This window comes from Grampus griseus (genome assembly GCF_964374135.1).
Source record: "Grampus griseus genome assembly, chromosome: 2".
Taxonomy (NCBI): Eukaryota; Metazoa; Chordata; class Mammalia; order Artiodactyla; family Delphinidae; genus Grampus; species Grampus griseus.
The window spans coordinates 29,612,696-29,634,811 of record NC_139018.1 but is presented as its reverse complement, the minus strand read 5'-3'; the positions used below and the strand labels follow the sequence as shown (position 1 = coordinate 29,634,811).

The 22,116-nt window shown below is 47.8% G+C and overlaps 1 protein-coding gene across 2 annotated transcripts in view; it reads right to left on the bottom strand.

Moving 5' to 3' along the window:
• Positions 1-22,116, bottom strand: part of DPF3 (double PHD fingers 3) — a gene marked incomplete at both ends in the record, with an annotated part of 255,039 nt that overhangs the window by 103,749 nt on the left and 129,174 nt on the right. For both annotated transcript variants that reach the window (XR_014296384.1, XM_082648770.1), the window contains 2 exons: positions 5,319-5,414; positions 12,168-12,295. Coding sequence is in view for 1 of the 2 variants with exons in the window: in XM_082648770.1 (XP_082504896.1) it covers positions 5,319-5,414; positions 12,168-12,295 (224 nt within the window). The remainder of the gene's footprint in view (positions 1-5,318; positions 5,415-12,167; positions 12,296-22,116) is intronic.

Below are 22,116 nucleotides of genomic sequence, written 5' to 3'. Positions count from 1 at the left end.
GGGGACAGAACTAGGTCTACAGGAAGTACTCAATAAATTATTTCCCCTCCTTGCCCAGTTGATTGCTCTTTCCTCTGAACTGTTATTGCATTTGATAAGTGCACGGTCAGAAGCCTGCTGCTTTCTGATTGTATCATGACTATTAGCATTTTCTCCTCAATTTAATTCCAAGGTCCTCGAGGGCAAAGATGGCACTTCGTACTTTATTATGAACCCGTGACATTCAGCACTACGCTGGGCACACGGCATCCAAAGCTCTTTCACATATATTAGCTCAGTTAATTCCTACAACACCATCTGAGTTTAACCAAGTAATATTATTCCCATTTGGCACTTGATGAAACAGGTTCTGAGAGGGTTCATGATTTGCCCATAGTCACAGAGCCACTAGAAGGCGGAGGCCCAGGTTTCCAGAATCTGTTACAGAAAACTTTGAAGCTGATGTCCAAAAGAAACCATCCTCCCTCTCTGAGAACTACTCACCCGACTCCACTCCTCCCCATTCCACCTCCCCATTCACACACTGGTGGGCCATGGCTGCCATGACTGCACCACACAGCCCTGCCCTACTGGCCGCCGTTGATTGGCTGGCTCAGGAATAGACATGTGACCCAAGCTGGGCCAACCAGATTCTACCCCCAAGGTACTCAGAATTGGGAAACAGTGACTCTAGTTAGTACAGGTCACTTGGGGGACCCATAAATTCAGGAACTATGGGGCCACGTGCACAGAGAAGCAGGAGAGGCAATCCTGCAAGAGAAGAATAAAGGAAGGAGAAGTAGAGGCCAGAGCTGCCTGGGTTCCTTACTCTTTCCCAATCCTAAATCCCCGCCACCTTCTTGTCCTTCCTGAATCTTCAAAAATTGCTCAAATATGGGACAATGGCTCAGCAGCTTTTCAAATACTTCCCACTTTTGCTTAAGCTTAAGTTGAGTTTCCTACAACTAGAAGACTCTCAACTCGGACAGGCTCAGTCCCGAGCAGAGAGCTAGTCGCTCTATATCTGTTGTTCTCAAATAGTGGTCAAGGGATCCTTGGAGGTCCCTGAGACCCTTTCAGGGAGTCTCCAGTGTCAAAACTATTTTTGTAATAGTACTAAAATGTCATTTGAAAGTTTTCACTCTCACAAGTGCACAGTGGAGTTTTCTAGCGGCTACATGACACAATGATGTCATCACTCTGTGTGCACGTGTATTCTTAAATTTAACATTTTTCCTGTTTTGATTTCTAATATGGGAAGTATCACTAGTTATAACCCACCAGAACAATAGCTTTTGGGGCTCTCAGTAATTTGTAAGTAAAGAATCCCTGAGACCAAAAAAAATTGAGAACCACTGCTCTACACTCTTGCCATCTAAAGTGAGGTGCTCAGACCAGCAGCACTGCCATCTCCTGGGATCTTGTTAACCAAGCAAGATCTCAGTCCCCACCCACCAAACCTACTGCATCAGAATTTGCAGCTGAACAAGATCACCAGGTGCTTTGTATGCACATTAAAGTTTGAAAGTACTGGACTACACCACAGTGCATCATAAACACTTACTGATGGGTAATACTCACATGGATGACTCACAGGAATTCCATGAACTTTAAAGAGCTTTGATTTGTTGGGCTAAAGTGACCACAGATACAATTATTCATTGTTGGGCCTCAGTTTCTCTCACCCCTCAGGGAATCTCCATTGTCAAGGTTCTGAGATTTGTTCCCTTTGCTTGCACCCTCCTAATAATATCTAGCCTTTATTAAGCACTCAAAATTGGCTGTGTACTATTACCCCAATTTTAATGATGAGGAAACTGAGACCCAGCCTACTTATTCAATTTGGTCAGGGTCACAGAGGTTACCTGAACCACCCAAAGTCTAGTAAGTGGTAGAGCTGGGATTTGAACTCACGGTTCAAACAAAGCAGAGACTGTTCTTGTCATCACTACCTTAGCCCTGACTTCCTCAATGAGCACACAGAGCACCTGGGAGTCCTGTTAAACTGCAGACTCTAATTCAGCCCACCTAGGGTGGAGTCTGGGGGGGATCTGCATTTCTAACAAGCTCCCAGGTGACACTGATGCTGCGGCCTAAGGGCCGCATACTGAGATGTACAGCCTCAGCCTCAGACCTCAGTCCCGACAACAGAAACGGAGTGACTGTCCTCCAGGAGCCAGTGGCAGCTTGAATACACCTTAAAGGGTAGCTTCCTTGAGCCTGTGGGTTAAGCAGCTCCATACCTTATTCCAGCACAGGTAGGCTCACCTGCACTTTCCAGGTCCTCCCACGGCTCCCACCATGGATGTCTACAATGTCACTGCACAATGGAGAGCCGTTTGACTGCCCCTTAGCCAGCCTCGGGTGGGCCCAGAGCTAGTCTAGGCCCCATCCAGCCCCCTCGCTGTGTTCAGGCCTTTGCTCAACTCCCATAAATCTGAAATATGACTTTCTGTTCTTTTTCCATCATTCAATCATTCATTCAACAAAATAGTCAGTGGTCACATGCTGGGCACTGGGCCACATGTGACCCAGTAGAAAAAGCACAGACCTGTGTTCAAGTCCTAGCTTCTTCCTTACTAGGTTGGATGTCCTTGAACAAGTTCCTTAACCTCTCTAGAAGTAATAATACCCACATATGGGAATGAAAGAAGCAGTGCTGTCCAAGAGAAATATAATGGGGGTCACGTGTCATTTTAAATTTTCCAGTAGCCACGTTTTTAAAAAAGAGTAAAAACAGAAACAGATGCAATTAATTTTAGTAATACATTTTATTTAATCCAATCTATCCAAAGTATTACCATTTCAATATGTCATCAGTATAAAAATATTAATGAAGTGTTCACCGTTCCTTTCCTACTATATCTTTGAAATATGGTGAATATTTTACACCTACACCACATTTCAATTTGAATTAGCAACATGTCAAGTGCTTGGTAGCCACCCACATGTGGCCAGTGGCTGCTGTAAAGAACAGTGCAGAAATAGAGAATGCAGTATAAAGGACCTATCGTCACTATCGATATCGTGTTTATGATATCGCTATCGACCTGTTGTGTTTATGATGCACTGTGGTGTAGTCCAGTAACGTAGCTCTTATTGTGAAGAGCTCATCACACTGCCTGATGTATAGGAAGTATACAGTAAGTACAAATGGCTGTTGCTGCTGCTTCTGCCGGTGTTCTTACAGAGAAGACACCCAATTCGTATTTGCCAACTACAAGTTCAACGCCTAGATTTCAGTTGGGAGTGGAGAAGATGTAAAGACGACCATTCTCCATCACCTACTCGAGTAAGTTTGGTTTGGGCTGAGACAAGGGTTGGAAGCAGGCCTGGAGGTACACAGCAACTGGAGTTCACAAAAGGCCCAGGAACTCCACATTCTAAAGCCTCCTTTAGAATGGAGTAAGATATCCATTATTTTGTAACCTCCCAAGAAGGCATGGGTCCAGGCAAGTTCATCAGGGGCCACTAAGATGATTAGGTGAAAAGGTGATGGGGCACTTTCTAAGGAGAGATCTGGCTGACAACACCCAAATCCACTGGTCATTTTTACCACCACTGAAAGCAGAACGAGTGGACAGCATACACCTCCAGATGTGAAGCCATAAGAAGCACACCTCACACCTAAGAGAGAGTCTAGCCTGACCAAAAAATACTTACACACACGCACAACTATCCCGAATCTAATCAGTCTCTCATCAGACCACCAGTTTTCAGGAGATAAAGAGGACTGAGGGACACGTTAAACACCACCAGTCTGCCACATCTAGAATATGAGAAATTCCACAAGACCAACCAGCCAAGTTCTTCAACAAATAAATGGCATGGAGAAAAAAAAAATATGTATGTGGTAGGGAGTAGCAAGGAAGAAGAATGTTATAGAATACAAGAGACCTAAGTTTCAAACAAACCAACTATAAAAAGGCATTTTTGAGAAAATCAGGGGGAAAGGATCAGGGACTGGATAGTAGATGTTAGAATCGTTATTTTTATTGGGTATGATAATGATACCTGTTAGAGATATACATTGAGGTATGTACGGGTTAAATGAAAAAATGTCTAGGGGCTTGCATTCAAATATTCCGCACACACACACAAACCCCACAAACATACAAACCAACCAAAAGTGAGAGTAAAGAAAAGATTAAACAAGAGTGTCAAAACATTGATCGTGGCTGAAGCTGAGTTGTGACTCTATAAGGTGTGCAGCATCAGAGGACCACCCTGTCCGGACTGAGAAATTCCAGCTCCTGTCCAAGTCGGAGCATCTCAGCTCAGCATGGGCACTGCTAGGCCCCTTGCACCAGTCACCTAGGAACTTGCTTATAATACAGCTCTCCAGGCCCTACCCCAGACTTCCTAAATCAGAACTCCCGGGAGTGGGTCCTGCAAATTTGCATTTCGATAGGCTCTTGTGGTGTTTCTGATGTGTACTCAGACGCAAGAACCACGGGAAGAGAGGCTTGCCATAATTCTCACTGGACCCAAGCTCAGAGGGCATCCAGGACTAGCCCCTAATCCACAGGAGGGGTAAGCATCCCGCCTAGAGCCTGAAGGAGCCAGACAGGCCTCAGAGAGTTAATTCTCCAGATGGGAAGCAGCAGTTCATCCCCGCAGGTCCCGCTGCATCTGGCTATTGTCAGATACTCCTGCAGAGCCCTGAAGGTAATCCCAGAAAACCCCTCTGGGCTTGAACATGAGGACTCTGGAGGACCACCCCGAATGCCAGAGAGCACCGCTCAGGTTTCGCTCCCTCCCCTTAAGAGTCACCCTCATACTTCTTTCCTTCCACCACGGATTTCCCCTCTGCCATTCCCCAGGCTTCTGGCCTTTTCTTGTCACATTCCAGGCCCACACGCCTCCAAAGCCCCCGCCACACTGGCTTGGGAACCATCAGCTGCGGCCCCCATGCTTTCCCAGTTTGCTCCCACTCTCTGCCTAGTGAAACGTACCCCAAAGCAGGTGTCCTGACCCTGTCATTCTGGGGCAGCCCCAGGGACAGGACACTTTCCGCCTTATTCTATGACTGAGGAATGGGGACAGCGGTCACATTCCCCTCATCCTCCACCTTCACCCACACCTCAACCTCCACCTTCCCCAGACCCTCACCATCCCCTCGGGGCACCGTCTGCCTCTTCTCTCCCTCTTGCCAGCTCTAAACTCTTGCAGGCTATCACCTGAGAACCAGAATTCTTCTGGAGGTTTCCTCTCTGGGTGTCCTGCAAGGAAGACCATGGATACACCCTCCATCTAGCTGCAGTGGGATTTTGAATCTAGGGACCAGTTGTTTGCCAGGCCCCGGCCTCCCTGATCTCTTTCCTCCCTTCACGGCTTACCCGTCCTCTGGTCCGATTCTTCCGCTTGGGAATATCTTCTTCTAAATCCTCTTCTTCATTTCCTTCTTCTACATTTTCATCATTTTCCAAAACCCTCTGAAATGACAAGAAAATAGAAGCGTTGAGAAATAAAATGCAAAGGAGAAAACCATCAGAGGGTAATTCGGAGGGTGTTCTGTTTTGGTGTGTTTTTTTTAACACAGTGAAGATGCTTCCATGGCTTGGGAAGCTAGGCCTCCAAAATGCTGGCCAGGAACTGGAGCTCTTGGCGGTACCAACTCTCTCTCCTGGGACCCGTCCAGCCAACTCCTCCTAGAACACCGACTTTTTCAACTCTTTTTGCCCAAGAAATGTTTTCTAAAAAGAGAATACTCTGGTAGGGGTACCCTTCTATGTGGGCCCAAGATGTCTGGTCAAAACTTACTTTCATGTAATTTTCCTTTTGTTCCTAAAGGGCCACCTCAAATATATGAAAATATGTTTCTCCTTTCCCTGGCATTCTGGAATCTTGCCCTGTTTGATGAAAGCAAGTAACTTCCTGTCCATCTGAACAGAATTTGACATGAATGTGTTATTCATAATCTTCCATTGTTATTTTTTTAAGAGTAATGGATTTTCGTTACAGCGCATTACTTGTAATGGAGCTTAAAGATCATAACTTTAATTCTCTCTCTCCAACAGCCCCGTGAGTCACACTGCAGCAGAGAATCCAATTTCCATTTTACAGGTAAATAAACTGAGGCTGAAAATAGTTTTGACTGCTCAAGATCAGATAGCAGAATCCATGACCAAAGCAAGGTCAGGTTCATCAGCTCAGAGTTTCCCATTTCTCTCTCAGCCCTTGTGTCTGAGAATTCCACGGCATATTGCAGTACTTCCTATAGGACCTGAGCACCTCACTTGCTTTGGCGTAGGGGAGGAAAGGGGAGGTAAGGTGCGTATCTCTAGGTTTAAGGGAGGGATGAGAGACTGTGGCAGAGGACCCAGCCCCCCAGAGTAGAAGTGGGATAAGGGGAAGGGGAGCCCATGGATTCCATGTCAGGAGCCCTGGGGGCTTCTTTATAAGCTCACTGTGTGACCTTGGGTGAGTCATCATTGCTTTGTGCCTCAGTTTCCCCAATTATAAAATAGGAACTCATTCATTCAATCAACAAACATTTGTCTAAGGCTGACTACATGGCAGGTACTGTGCTAGATAAGCCAAAAAATGGCTACAGTCCTGGCCCCAAGTGGACTCTACAGTCTAATGAAGGAAGGACAGATTCAATCAACATACATAACCATATAATTACAACTGCTATGAAAACAGTGACAGGCAAGTTCAAGGTGCTATGAGAGGTTGTTAGAAGGGACCTTTCCTAATCTGAGGTCAGGTAAGGCTTACCTGTGGAAGTGAACTAAGGAAGTTTAGATGTAAAGGATGGACAGAGACTAACCTTGGGAACAGGGACCAAAGGGAGGAGAGGAGGGAAAGTATTCTACTCAAAGGCAACAGCATGAGCAAACTCCCTGAAGCAGGGAGGGGAATATGGCTTGTCCAGAGAGCATGAAGAGGCCAATGTGACCAGAGCTCAGTGGCTCAGGAAGAGACTGGCCTAAGATGAAGCTAGAAAGGTGGGTGGGCACCAAGTTATACAGGACAACAGCATCCACCTATCCTTGCGGTAATAGTGTGACAATCACGCGAGCTATGAAAAGACTTAGAAAGTGGGACTTCCCTCGTGGCGCAGTAGTTAAGAATCCGCCTGCCAATGCAGGGGACATGAGCCTGGTCCAGGAAGATCCCACATGCCACAGAGCAACTAAGCCTGTGCGCCACAACTACTAAGCCTGCGCTCTAGAGCCCACGAGCCACAACTACTGAGCCCACGTGCCACAGCTACTGAAGCCCGTGCGCCCTACAGCCTGTGCTCTGCAAAAAGAAAAGCCACTGCAATGATAAGCCCGCACCCTGCAACAAAGAGTAGCCCCTGCTCACAGCAACTAGAGAAAGCCCATGCACAACAATGAAGACCCAACACAGACAAAAAATAAAAATTAATAAAATTGAAAAAGAAAAACCATTCATGCTGCTAAATAATTTTTTTAAAAAAGACTTAGAAAGCAGCATGCATGGTACTGACTTCTGGTATCACCATCACGGTTCCAGTGGCCTCCTGGACAATGCCCTGGGCCTGTCCTCAAAGCAGGAAGCCCAGGGGTGAGTTTCCAGTGACCTTCTCCCATTGCCTTCTTGTCAGAGAGTTCCATTCCCATCGCAGGGATCAGGATATTGCTAATCGCCAAATCCTCCCAAAGAACTCAAAATAGGTCTAGTAAATTCTTCTCTGGCTTCTCTACCAGGTTTATATGGGAAGCCATCAGCTGATAGCGCTTAGGCTCTCTGGATCAACCTTCGCCACCTAACAGAGAAGCAACGGCATCTGCCAGACACAACCTCTGGCCCACAGCTAGGAAACGCTGGCCCGGGTCCACAGCAAGTGTCCTAGCCTTCCTGCGCCTTGGCTTCCTGAACCGTAGGGGGGAACACTAGTGAGACAATGACAAGTCAGATGCTCTGCAGCCTTTGGTGAAAAGATGTAGCATAAATACAAGGTGTCGTTCTTACAACAACTGTTGCTGTTTGTGTAGCCATCTTGCAAACTCTCTGGGTGTTGAAGTCATTTAATCATGGTAAGTTCCAAGTGCCTCGAATTTAAAGATCATTGCCTCTGGCATCTCAGTGCAGTTCTGATGCCACTCTCATTTTTTATTATGAAGGTATTTAGTACCCACAGTATGGACTCTGGGTTGGAAGGTGAAAGCTGGGTTGGAAGGTGAAAGCTGGTAAAGGTGAAAACTGTGCAGGCACTAGTCCCTAGATGTGCCGCACAGCTTCAACATCCTGGAGAAAACTGACTTCTCCCTCCCTCTTCTCACTGGCTTCCCTGTGTCTCTAGAACCTCTGGTCCGAGCCCCAGGCCTCACATGTGACAGCAGCATTTCCTGTGTTTCTGCATTTCCTGTGTTTCTGCATTTCCTGCGACGTGGCCCTGACACCAGAAGCCTCTCTACACAACTTGGGAGAAGCCAGGAGTTCCTAACAAACAAAGCCCGTATTCAGGAAGCAGAGGGAGCATCCTGTATTAGGAATGAAGGGCAGGGGTGTCCAACTAGAGATGCAGCTCATCCCCCGTGACACACTTGCATTCCCTGTCCAAGGACATTATCTGGAAAATAAACACATTTTAAAACAACTTTGCTCCCTGTTACTCTAACCAGTCTTTACGGTGATGATAATGATCATTTGTGGTTGTGCTTTTTTAAAAAAGAAGGAATTCCTCTTTTTTTTTTTTTTTTTTAATTGTGTGTGTATCAGAGGAATTCCTCTTTAAAGATACCATTATCTCCAGCTGGAAGAGTGCAAAATTCTGCTATTTCCCTCCTTGCACTGCTGGCCCTGCATCCAGTCTCCTTTCCATGCAGCATCCACAGGGGTCTTAAGGAAACACAAATTCACTGCCCTGGTTAAAATCCTCCAAATGGCTTCCTTTTTCACGTCCCATGAATCCAAGAGCCTCCTGCAGGTCTGGCCCTGCCCACCTCTCCAAGTGCCTCCCTGGCCCTTCTCTCCCTGGCACCCTGCTCCAGCCACACCAGCCTCTGTTCTTTGCACACAACGAGCTCAGAACTATCGCGATGCCTTCAAGAGCACTGTTCCTCTGCCCAGAAAGCCCTTCCCAGGTTCCTCACTTTACTGGCTCCTTCTCATCTCACAGGACCGGGGTATAGCCCTTGTCTCCCCTAGGATGCTACCTAGAATCCGTCCCTCCTCTTATGCTGAGCCTTCACACTCTGTTCTTTTCATGGCATTTATCCTGAAATGCAGTTACTTTACTTGTTTGTTTACTTGCTTTCTGTCTGTATGTCATGCTACAAAATAAGTATGAGCAGAGGGGACAGGTCTCTCTTGGTTTCCCTGTTACCCCAGAGCCCAGCACAATGCCTGCTCAGAGGAGGCACTCAATAAACTTTGATGGAATGAATGGAAAAATGAACAAAACAGTCCATTTGTTACATGTGCACTTTATTTTAATAATCAAAGCCAATAAAAACATGTAAACTCTTCTGGCTTTTGGTCCTGGTTTCAGTTCTTAGCACAGCAGGTCGTAGGCCCATGCTTTGCATATAGTAGACATTCTGGTTACATCGGGGAGGATGGTGATGATGATGATTCGACAATGACGACCCGTATACTGGCCCAATGCTGCCTGAGAAGGACTCGAACCCACTGCCCGCTCGAAAAGGAAAGGGCTGCCTCTCTCTAGAGCATCAAGGCTTCTGGGCAATGGTTCTGTCCCACTCATTGACTCGGTCAAATTACCCCAACTGAGCAAAAATACTCTTAACAGGCAATACAGATGGGACAGACGGTGACTTCAAAGATCTAAAAGTCCAAAAATGGGGGATAATACATGAATAGCAAAAAAAAAAAAAAAAAAAAGAAGAAGAAGAAAAAGAAAGTACTAGGTGCCCTAAATGCCAGCGGTAAAAAGAGAACTAGGGGGTGGGGGGTGATCAAGAAAGGCTTCATGGGGAAGGTGGTATCAGGGCTGAGCCTAATAGGTGGGTGGAATTTGTACACGTGGTGATGGAAGAAAAGGCATGCCAGATAAAGGGCACAGCATGACCAGAGGCACGGAGGGAAGGAGGCTGGAGAACAGAGGGAGTAAAGGAATCGTGGGAAATAAGCCTGAAAACTAGGTTAGGAGCGGAGAGAGGAGGCCCAAGAAGATCACACTCATCACTTTAGATTCATTTAGCGAGAAACAAAAGTGTTTTAGCCAAGTTTTTTAAACAAGGGCATGGCACAAGCAGCATTGTGTTTTGGGATGAAAGGTCAGCTATCAAAGTCGGACATGATGGAGAGGGGACAGACTGGAGACGGGCAACTCACAGGAATCTGTTCACTCGTGCATCCACGCAATAAATGTTTACTGTGCACCTACTATGTGCAGGCACTGTTTAGGTCTTGAGATACAAAGGGGTGCAAGCAAGAGAGACAAAGATTCCTGCCCTTGAGGAGTTTACATCCTACTAGAAGAAAACAGAAAATAAACAATAGCATCATAAATCAGTAAATTATAAAGTATGTTAGATGCTGGTAAAACCTATGGGGAAAAAGAAAAAGAAAAGGAAAGCAGAGTAAGAGAATCGGGAGTGCTGCGGGGCAGAGAGGGCACAGGATGTGGTATTACATTCAGTGGTCAGGGTAAACTTCACAGAGAAGAAGAGACAGGAACCAAAACTTGGAAGAAGGTGAGGGTGAGAGCCCAGCATATGGGGAGAGGGCCGTGAGGCAGAGGAAGCAGCCAGAGCACAGCCGGAGGTGGAGCGCACCTGGTGTGTACGTGAGTAGCCGAGGGTCGGTACGCCTGGAGCTGAGTCAGCCAGGAAGAGAAGAAGCAGCGAGTCAGAGAGAGGGGAGAGGGCCGCGGCTTCTTCTCGGGAGAACAGGGGCCAGTGCAGGGTCTGAGCTCCCTCTCAGCCATGAGCAGGGGACTACTTAGAAAGCAACTGCAACCGTTCAGACAGGAGATGTGAGTGCCTCGGACCAGGGCAGCAGCGGTGGATGTGGTGAGAAGGGGCCACGCTCTGGATTTGTGTTGAGGGCACAGTGGACAGGATTCCTGATGAATGGATATTGGGTGTGAGAGAAAGACAGGGGTCGAAGACAACTCCAAGGTGTGTCAGACATATAAAGGTTTCAGTCAATAAGGATCTTTACTAGGGCTATAGGTCTGACAAGTAGAGGAGGGAACAAATATAAGCCATGTTGTGACAACCAAACGGAAAAGACTGGACCATTCATCTGAACGCAGGAATGGCAGAGAAGGAGGCTACGTTCACTGACTCATTCAACACCTTTATTGAGACCAGACTCTGCTGAGCACGTGCAAGGTCCTGAGGGTACAACAGTGAACACGAAGGCACGGTCTCTGACTCGACGGAACCCACACACTGGTACTGACGAAGCAAACCAAACATTTTACTGGTAGTCATTTAATTACAATGTTAATAAATTAATATGCAAATATTAGATTGGATATAAAATTAATAAATATGTAATCGTATAACATGTATAACATAAAATATATAATTTTAATATAAAGTATTAATGTAATTTAATTTTAATAATTTCATTATGTTTAATTATTAAAAACTATGATTTCATATTTGTATTCATTAATATTACGAGCTTCTGTGCCAACCATTGGATTCAACAATGGGGGCTCAAGACACATAAATAAGACACCATCAGAGCACACCATTGTAATCCTGCGTGGTGACCCTGCGTGGTGGCAGCCTTAGCCATGCTCTGCACAGAGGGTGGTGAACACATGGGGATGGAAGCCACCAACCTGCCTGGGGGATGACTTCTAAACTGGCCTTGAAGGACAGGTGGGTGGTGCTGGGGAAGGACAAGACAGCCGGTGAACTAGAGCTGATGAGGGTGTGTGTGAGGCAGGGGTGCGGTGGGGATCCCTGCGGGGCTGGCGGCCCCAGACGACCGAGCTTTCCAAGCCTGGGCTGTGGCTGCTGGCTCCCGGGGGCGGGAAAGAGGATGTGGTCAGTTTCACTCACCACTGTGTCCCCAGGACCTCGCACGGTGCCTGGCGCACAGTAGGCTCCAAAACTACGTTTTGAGTGGACTAACAGGGAGACCAAGGCCAGCTTCCCAGTTGTGGTGGGAAGTTGAGACGCAGCCCTGGCCCTTGAGAGAATGACCAGAGCTGGGGCTGGAGTTCCGGAAGCACGACGGTGATGCTTGGGGGCCACCCCCAACCCGTCCGGCAAGCACAGAAATACCTGTATTTCCTGGATGTTTTCCTCCTCCCTGGTGTCCACCTTCTTCTCGATCCCCTCGCCACGGAGCAAGGCTTCCAGGGTGGTGCTTTCTGAGGTGAACCCATCTTTCTTCAGAGGCAGCTCCACTTCTGAAAAACAAGGACAGAAAAGCAGTGTCAGGCCACTGGAAACAGGAGAGACAGGAGGGAAAGGAAGGGTGGCCCTTGGGGGCATGCGGGAACCGCAGCCCCCGGCAAGGATTCAAGATGCCTCCGATCTCTCCTCCGGGACGAACAGGAACACTGGAGTTCAGCGTTTCCATCTCCAGTTCACAGTCCCAGAGCCAGAGCCCAGCCCTGCCTGCTCCCTCAGAGACGGCGGAGACAGGGCAGAAGGGGCGCCAGAAGCACACGGGGTCAGACGGCCTGCGTCTCTGTCCTGCTTCTGCCACCCTCCGGCTCCGTGACTTTGGGCGAGGCGCTCAAGGATCCCCGAGCCCTTTTGCACGTCTACAAAGTGAGGGCGACAATGCCCAGCACCCCACCAGGCCATTTTGTGGAGCATAAATGTGTCCCTTTGCATTCAAGCGCTTTGAAAACTCTAAAGCGGTGCACCAATGTCGGCCTCAAGTTTTATTATCTTCTCCCTCTATGCCAACTCTTGTCTGCCAACTCCGTGACCTCCCCTCGGCCATGCTGGCTGCCCAGCTCCAGTCTGCTCCATGAAAAGCTATTTCAACCTCAGAGAGGCTGTTCTTATCAACTCACCAGGGAAGTAAAGGCCTCTGAAGCCCAGTGAAGAAAAAGAACGAGAGCAGATGCCTAACAGGCCCCTGATCAGCAGCTGGGAGCTGCAGTGCCCGCACACTGGGGCGTCTGTTCTGAAGACATCAGAGTCTGATTGGCTTCGTGGGGCTTGAGATCATGGGGCCACCTGAGCAGTGGCAGCCAGTGCCGGCCCTGCCCATGAGAGAAATCGGAGAGAGAAACTGAACCCCTTTCTCAAGAATTCTTCAACTCCTAACCCAAAGGAGGGTGGCTGAGGGTTTCTTGGTTTGTTTTGGGGTATTTTTTTTTTCTGTTTTTTTCATTAAAAACAGAAACCTCATGTACAGGCGATCATACTCAGATTTACTACAAAATATTCCTCCAACCTCTCCCCGGACCCTGCACTTCATACCCCCTGCGATTAGATGCGTAGTCCCTACCGTGTATCAGGTAAGATGGGTGCAAGACCATGAGGGGGTGGTGCCGGAGCAAACGGTCAGGGGAACGAATGGCCCATCTGCATGGAGTTTACAGAGGTGTGGACAGGAATTAGGGGACAAGGAATGGGGAAGCACCAGGGCAGTTAACAGTGGGGGGTCATGAGCCCTGCTATCCCTGGGGGATAGAAAGAGTGTGTTTGCAAGACCTGGAGAGAGCCATGGAGAGCTCTCGGGCCAGAGAACCCGGGTACAACACACCCAACCTCTCTCTCCTTGCCCTGTCTTCCTGCTTTGCCCTCCCACTGGCCAAGCTCAACCAGAAGCCAGAGGGTAAGGGAGCCTCACTGATACAGCCATTGAGGTCAGCTTCCTGGGGCACAGGGCAGCATAAAGAAGGGCAAAAGGCTGTTCTGGGGGAACAGACAGAAATAACAAGCACAACCAACCCACGTTCCACTGGCCTTTATTCAAATGGAGCTCCACATTCCCCTTCTATCTCCTCCACCAGAGCCAGATGCAGGCTGGCCAGCCCATAAGAAAGGGTGCTCAGGCAGCCCATTAAAACTGAAGAAACTCACACCCATGCATGACCAGCCCCCAGGAGATGATGGTGGGAAGGGGAAACAGTATCTAAAGTCCCTTGAAAGACAAGGTCTTTGGGATTTTCTTACCAAAAAAGGCAAGCAGAGGATCCACCTCCATCAAGAAGTACTACCCCCAAATCAACCACCTCTGAAACTCATTCACCCACTTATTTATTCAACAAATATTTACTGAGCACCTGCTATGTGATGACCACCATGTTAGAACTAGGTACATAGTAGGTGAACCAAATAGCGACCAACCCGGCTTTAGATGGTTGACAATCTAAAGAGACAGAATTGGGAGATTGGGATGGACATATATACACTAATATGTATAAAATGGATAGCTAATAAGAACCTGCTGTATAAAAAATAAATTAAATAAAATTTTAAAACAACAGACATTAAATGCTAAGTAAAAATAAATATGCACTTACAAAATGTCATAAGTGCTACAGAGAAAAGCAACAGGGTGAAATGTGAAGAAAGAATACAGTGTGTGTGTGGGGGGGTCTACTTTAGATCGGGGGTCAAGGAAGGGCTGTGCGGTGAAGTTACATCACACAGAAAAATAGCCAACTGTCTGCTTTGGTGAGTTCAGAGTGTGCAGCTCCAGAGCCTGCTCCAATGACACATTAGTCTTTCTCCCAAGTCACAAAAGGCTTCCAAATGATTAATCTAAAACAATTAAAATATGTTGCCTCATGTCCTGTCCTCAGCCAAAAGAGAACAGCTGCTCACCATCCCTCAGATTTATAATCATCATATATATATTTTTATTTATGAAGTTCATATTTTAGTATCCCCCTTAGCCTTCTCAACACTAAATAAATCCTATTTCCAGAATTGCACAGTATTTTAGAGCTGAAAAGGCCTTACAAATCATCTGCTTTAATCATCTCACTTTCTTTTTCTTATTTTTTTATTTTTTTATTTTGGCCTCACCCTGCAGCATGTGGAATCTTAGTTCCCCAACCAGGGATCGAACCCTTGCCCCCTGCATTGGGAACATGGAGTCTTAACCACTGGACCACCAGGGAAGTCCTATCATCTCATTTTATAAATGAGTCACCTGAGGCTCAGAAAAGTTAAGTAACTTCACTGAAAGCCACACAGCAGGACAAGAATGCAGCCAAAGGATCTTCTTTCCTAGACACGGTTAAGATCGTGACAAGAGCCCCACTCATTGTATTCTTATTAGAAGTTTGCAGGCTCAGGCTGAGTCCCAACAAGCACTGATACGTTTGTGTACACGCAGAGTGCCTGGCACATAGGAAACATTCAAAATGTGTCAGCTGTTATTGCTACGTATCACTTAATCCCCACCGCCGCCCAAGTGCTGAGCACAGTTATCATCCCATTTCACAGATGAGGATGCTGCAGCTTAGGGAGGCTTAAACTTGCTCAGTATCAGACACCTGGTAAGGGGCAAAGTCCAGCCTTGATCCCAACCTGCCTCAGAACCCATTCACCTAATCTCTACGCTATACGGACTTCACCTTGCCTCGATCTGGTCCTTCCCTGAAAAGTCGTTTCCCAAACCTTTGTGCATGTTCACTGCCCTCCTAGACCACCTCCACAGTTTTCATATTTCGAGATAAAAGGCAGACCTTTGCTGAGGCTGAGGGCAGGTCTGTGTCAAGGTCCTGGGCTCTGTTCTATGCCAACATCCCCATGGGGTGTTCACTCCGCACAACGGTACTGAGCTGTCCATCGCTGGTAAACTCCCTCATGCTGTTCGCCCTACTGCTTCTTCTTCCTCCCCTGCTAACCATTCCTCCATCCTGCTTTCCCATCATTCAGTCTACCCTGTTGGTCCTCTGGTCCTCTGATCCTCTGAGATGGGCACAGGGTCAGAAGCACGAGGGGGAAGAGAAGCAAAATGGGAAGAGTGAAATGGGCTCTCCTACACTCGAAGAGCTAGAAGGGACCCCCAACAGCATCTGGAGTCCAATCACTTAACGAGGAAAGTAGAGCACAGAAAGACCCAGAGACTTTCCCAGGGTCACAGAGAAATTTAGTGGCATTATCCTTGCCTAATTACCAAAATATTTAATTGGCTCATAGAAGTTCTGCTTTCAGAAACTCCTGGAGTCAAACCCTGGCCTTGCCATATATTAGCCAAGGGACCACGGGCTGGTTACCTAAACCTCTAAGTCTGTTTCCTTATATGTTAAATGGGGATGATCGTCGTATCTATTTCATAGTGTTGGTGTGAGAATTAAACATGGTACTACACTGCATAAAGAAACTCTGAAAAGATTCCCACAAAAACTAGTGTGAGAAACAGAGTGGAAAAGGAGGCTTACCAATTTTGGCTTTGCTTTTTTTCAATTCAAAACAAGATTCAAAATTAGATCATATAGTAAAGAGCCCGGGATGTTCTAAGTGTCCTAAAAATGTTACATGCTATTATTATCGAAGTTTGAATGATTCTGATTTAATGGCACAGCAATGCTGTCCAATAGAAATATAATGCAAGCCATTCATGTAATTTTAAACTTTTTAGTAGCCACATTAATAAAAGGAAAGAGCAACAGGCACAATTAATCTTAATATATATTTTATCTAACCCAACATATCCAAAACATGATCACTTCAATGTGTAATCAATCTTTTTAAATGATTGCGATATTTTACATTATTTTATTCACATCAAGTCTTTGAAATCTAGTGAGTATTTTACGCTTACAGTGCATCTCAATTCAGATGAGCTGCATTTCAAGTATTCCATGGCCACATGTGGCTGGTGGCTACCATATTAAACACCACAGGTTTACAGAATTAAAAGGAACATTTGCTATGATTTTGCTTCTAAAAAATGGAAGGACGTTAAATATGCTCTTAGTTTTGTCTACTTGATACCCGGCTGAGCACCATTCCAGAACAACATTCTAGCCGACCCCTGGCAAACCCTGGTTTCAAAGCACTATGGGTAAAGCCTGCAAGGTCAGAGTGACAGGCTAACCAGTGCCCTCCCAACAAAGCAGCAGAGGGTACATTCTCTGGCTCCAGACCACAGGAGGTCCCAGAGGGAAGGAAAAATAAGGTAACAGGTCCAAGCTCTTGCACAATGCACGTCCTAGACACGCTCCCTATGGAGCCCTTAGGGATTTCATTGATTCATTTTTATTCTAATACAGCTCATCTGGATATAAGATTTAATAATTCTTTAAAAGCGTATTCATTTTGACCCTTGCACAAATTTGGGGACCGCATAACCTGACAGGAGCCATCAAACACTTAACATTAAAAGAAAATGGTCTAAAACACAAACACCTAATTCATCTTTAAATTAGCCTGATTTTATACACATGGATACAAACCCACGGATCGGTACTCTCTCCGGAGCGGCAGCAGCTGTCACCCAAGCCAGCCACCTCCCCAGGCCCCCGTACGCAGCACTGCCTGCACTTCTAATTGGGAACAGAGATACTCCTTGGGTGACTTCCAGCACGATCCATCACACCAGAGACAGCTTCTGTGCAAGCTGAAGCAAATCAGTTTCCAAATAAGAAAAAACCTCTCAGACAAACAAGGATTGAAGCATAGAAAGTCTTGGAAGGAAGGAAGGAAGGAAGGAAGGGAGGGGAGGAGGGAGGGAGGGAGGAAGGAAGGGAGGAAGGGAGGAAGGGAGGAAGGGAGGAAGGGAGGGAGGGAGGGAGGGAGGGAGGGAGGAAGGAAGGAAGGGAGGAAGGGAGGAAGGGAGGGAGGAAGGAAGGGAGGGAGGGAGGAAGGGAGGGAGGAAGGAAGGAAGGAAGGAAGGAAGGGAGGGAGGGAGGAAGGGAGGGAGGAAGGAAGGAAGGGAGGGAGGAAGGAAGGGAGGGAGGGAGGAAGGGAGGGAGGAAGGAAGGAAGGAAGGAAGGGAGGGAGGGAGGGAGGGAGGGAGGGAGGGAGGGAGGGAGGAAAGGAAAGCACAAATAAAAGCAAAACAAAAAAAGAAAAAGTCACCAGTGAAGAGCAATGGCTTCTCCCCAGGGCTGTGGACAGGGCAGCCATCCTCTCGGGTGGAGATCAAAGCCACAGGCTTTTGACACAGGTGCTCCAAGTCTGCCACCCAATGCACCAAATGCAAGGCTTCCACTGGGTTGTTGGAACCACTGAGCTCATTAACAGGATGCAGGCAAGACGAGGCTGAAAGTGCAACATGGGAGCACGGTGAGTAATTAAATCCCAGGTCATTTAAAAATGCAAATGCTTGGATGTCACAGGCTCACGGAGCCTCTGACTCCTCGTGCATTTTTTGCCTCAGGATGGAGGACTGGGAACCTGCAAGTCATATATGGATTACAATAAAATATGCCATATAAAAAACAAATTAAGACAGTTCTTCTTTGGGGACATATACAAAGAGAGGAGCTGTCTGTTAACTGTCGAGTTTGCAAGAGATACCATCTTTGGGGAGGCTGTGCTCTGCCAACAGACAGACTGCCCCCGGGGAAATCGTGGTGAAACACCCTGACAAGGCACATCCATCCGTCCATCCATCATGGGCGCTCTCTGACGCAGGAGCCTGGAGATAGAGTTATGGTGCAAAGGAGGTAGAAACCCCACAGACAATGGCAGACAATCCTCCTGCTACATCATGAGTGCTCAGATTTTTTTTTCCACCTGACGCTAGTTTTTCTTTAAAAATACAAATGTGCAGTTTTCTCTTCTGGCCACTTATTATTTTGAGGAGTTAATCTCATCACATTTCCGTGGGTTTATACATCAACTTACACCAAGGAGCAAGAAGCTTAGGAATCATTTTTTCATTTATGCCCAACAGACTCTCGGGCTCACGGGGAAGGAGAGGGGTACTGTTATCTCTCACCCTACGGAGGAAGAGATTGGAGGGGACCAAAGCCCTGATTTCCTGAGATGGTGGCAGGCCCAGGAATCCATCTGTGCATTCCTCAGGGGTGCCATTTTCTTGGCTACGTTTGACTCCCTGCTTTGTGATTCATAAAGCTCAAAATAGATGAGGTTCACAATGAGGACCCATCGCCCAGGCTGCACCCTGCAGGCCCTCGTTACTGCTTCTTTTAGAAGCCCAAGATATGCACACAACAGGAGGACTGATCATGGCCCCAAGAGCCCTGTGGTCCCCACTCTCTGCTGTGCCTACCCACTCACCCCTAAGCCAACACGCAATGATGGGCCCCTGGAAGCAGCACCCAGAGGTTGGCAGCATAGATAAGCATTCCCTCACCCCGAGACACAGAAAAACACCCACACTATCAAAGGAAGCTCACCACTGGGCTGGTCAGCAGACCACGTCAATACAACTTAGCAGGAAGGTGAGGGAGCGGAAGGACGGTGGGAATGGACTGAGTGGTGAAATGATTCAAGGGAATACAGATTGCTGGAAAGTGCAAGAAGCTGTCTGGGGTGAAATCTCAGCTCTTGTACCCTACACTGCACACTTGGCCTTGATCTCCTCACCTGTACAACAAAGCCCACTTCCCCGTGTTTTTACAGGGCCAGATGAGATAATGGATATACAGCGTCTGCACAGGGACGATGCTCAATTCATGTGAGCCCCCCTTTTCCCCTTCTAAAGTCTCCTTCTCCTTGCACTTCTCAGCAAAACTCCTCACCTTCTGACGCTCTCAGACCATCAGACATGGTGAGACGCAGCTCCCTGCAACTGGGCGTGGGCCCAGGGGGAATGGAAGCGAGGAAGCCAAGTCTGGAGCAGTTAAGAGGACAGAGGAGGCTGAGGACGGGACTCAGCTCACAGGCCGAGATGCTGCTCCGATCCCAGGGGGGCCCATGCTGCAGATTTGGAAATCACAGCAGCACCATGTGGAAGAGGCCTTGCTCTACTCATTCATTTTACAAATAATTATTGAGCACTTACTATGTACCAGGCTCTGTTCTAGGTGCTAAGGACACAGCTGTGAACAAGAGACAGAAATTCTTGCCCTCATAGAAGTTATATTCTAGTGGGGGAGAAACAAGACATAAACAAGCAAGACCCACAGTCTGGCAGATGGTAATCGATGTTCTGGAGACAGAGCAGAGGAGGGGAAGCTGGAGCATCGGGGGTTATGGGAGGGCGGTTCCACTTTTAGATGTGGCCAGGAAGGCACGAGCCTGAAGGAGCAGGAAGGAGGCCACGCGGCTAATAGGAAAGGACGTCCTAAGCAAAGGCGCCATCGCGCAAAGGCCCTGAAACTGAGGCCTGTCTGCCCAGAGCACAGTGAGCCAGGGAAAGGGTAGGAGCCCAGTTCAGAGAGTTCTGGGGCCTGAACGGCTGTGTAGGCCATTGCGAGAATGCTGACTTCTAATTCTGAAGCCATTGGTAGTTTCAAGCAAAGGGTGACATTATGATGCCTATGTATATTTTTTAAATTTTATTTTATTATTTTTTTATACATCAGGTTCTTCTTAGTTATCTATTTTATACATATTAGTGTATATATGTCAAGCCAATCTCCCAATTCATCCCACCACCACCACTACTCCCCCCGCCCGCTTTCCCCACTTGGTGTCCGTGTGTTTGCTCTCTATGTCTGTGTCTCTATTTCTGCCTTGCAAACTGGTTCATCTGTAACATTTTCCTAGGTTCCACATATATGCGTTAATATACAATATTTGTTTTTCTCTTTCTGACTTCCTTCACTCTGTATGACAGTCTCTAGGTCCATCCACGTCTCTACAAATGACCCAGTTTTGTTCCTTTTTATGGCTGAGTAATATTCCATTATATATATGCACCACATCTTCTCTAGCCATCCGTCTGTTGGTGGGCATTTAGGTTGATGATGGCTATATTTTAACAGGATCACTGTGAAGTCAACTGAAGGAAGGTGAGGGCAGAGTGAGGAGACTAGTTAGGAGTGACTGCAGTAGGTGTGGAGCCCCGCCAACGAGCCGGCGCTTAGGAGAGGGCCCTGTCCTCATGGTGCCTATGTCCTGGTTGCTAGATACAGCCAGAGGGCAGGCCCCTAGCCCCTGAGCAGGGGGCATCCCCACACAGTGAAGGAGGCTGGGTGGCCAGTGCCAAGGGGCACAGGTACAGAGCCATACCGGAGCAAGTCCACAGAGGAACGGTTCTCAGAGAAGAAGGCAGATCAGCCTAGGCCAAGGGCAGGAGAAAAGACCCAGCCAGACAGGCCTGGCCCAGCGCCACGGGATAACAGGCGTTAGTAAAACAGAGAGGAAGCCTTCCAAGTTTACCTCTGTGCTCTGGACAATGTATGCGAGAGGACTCAGTTCTGGGACACAAGGGGTGAGCTTGGGCAAGCTGTGGTTCTGGGAAAGGTAGATCCCACAGCCAGACGCCAGGTCTTTTCTCCTCAGGATAGAAGATACTAGACTCGGGCTTTTAAGAGACTCTAAGGCAGGGCTTCCCTGGTGGCACAGTGTTTGAGAGTCCGCCTGCCGATGCAGGGGACACGGGTTCGTGCCCCGGTCCGGGAAGATCCCACATGCTGCAGAGCGGCTGGGCCCGTGAGCCATGGCCGCTGAGCCTGCGTGTCCAGAGCCTGTGCTCCTCAACGGGAGAGGCCACAACAGTGAGAGGCCCGCGTACTGCAAAAAAAAAAAAAAAAAAAAAAAAAAAGACTCTAACGCAGACTGTGTTCCCATTCTGGCCAGACAGCACACACTCTTCCAGCTGGGCAGTGAGCTGCCTGCAATGAGCACATGCTGGGGACAGAACAGGGTCGGCTGAGGCCCCCTTGGCCCACCTAGCAGCACTGCGTGGAGGTGGCATCATAGTGCCAAGTCCTCCAGCTCCACCCTCCCACTGGACCCTCAGAACAACCCCGGGAAACAAGCAGAGCAGCTGCCATGATCTGCATTTCAGATGAAGAATCAAGGCCAGAGTGGTTAGGTGACTGCCCAAAATCACACAGCCAGTGGGTGGAGAGGTCTGGACTTGAACCCAGGCCTTGTGATTCCTATTTGAGGGCTTGTCTCCTGCAGAGCACAGCTGTTCGACATAATGAAGGCCCCTATGGGCTAAAACCAAAGAGAGGCAAGATGGCAAAGCTGGGACAGGCCCCACGGGCCAGGCTGGGTGCTAGTTGGGGAGGCCAGGTCAGCGGCCGAAGGCTCCGCCTCTCCCACTCAATCTCCCTCATCCGTGCAATGGGCATGATGAGAGCTAAGCCATGTTCTTCAAGCTTGGGAACAGACACCAGGCACTTTTCTTTCCTTCATCCCTTTAATAAATCTTTGCTGTCCA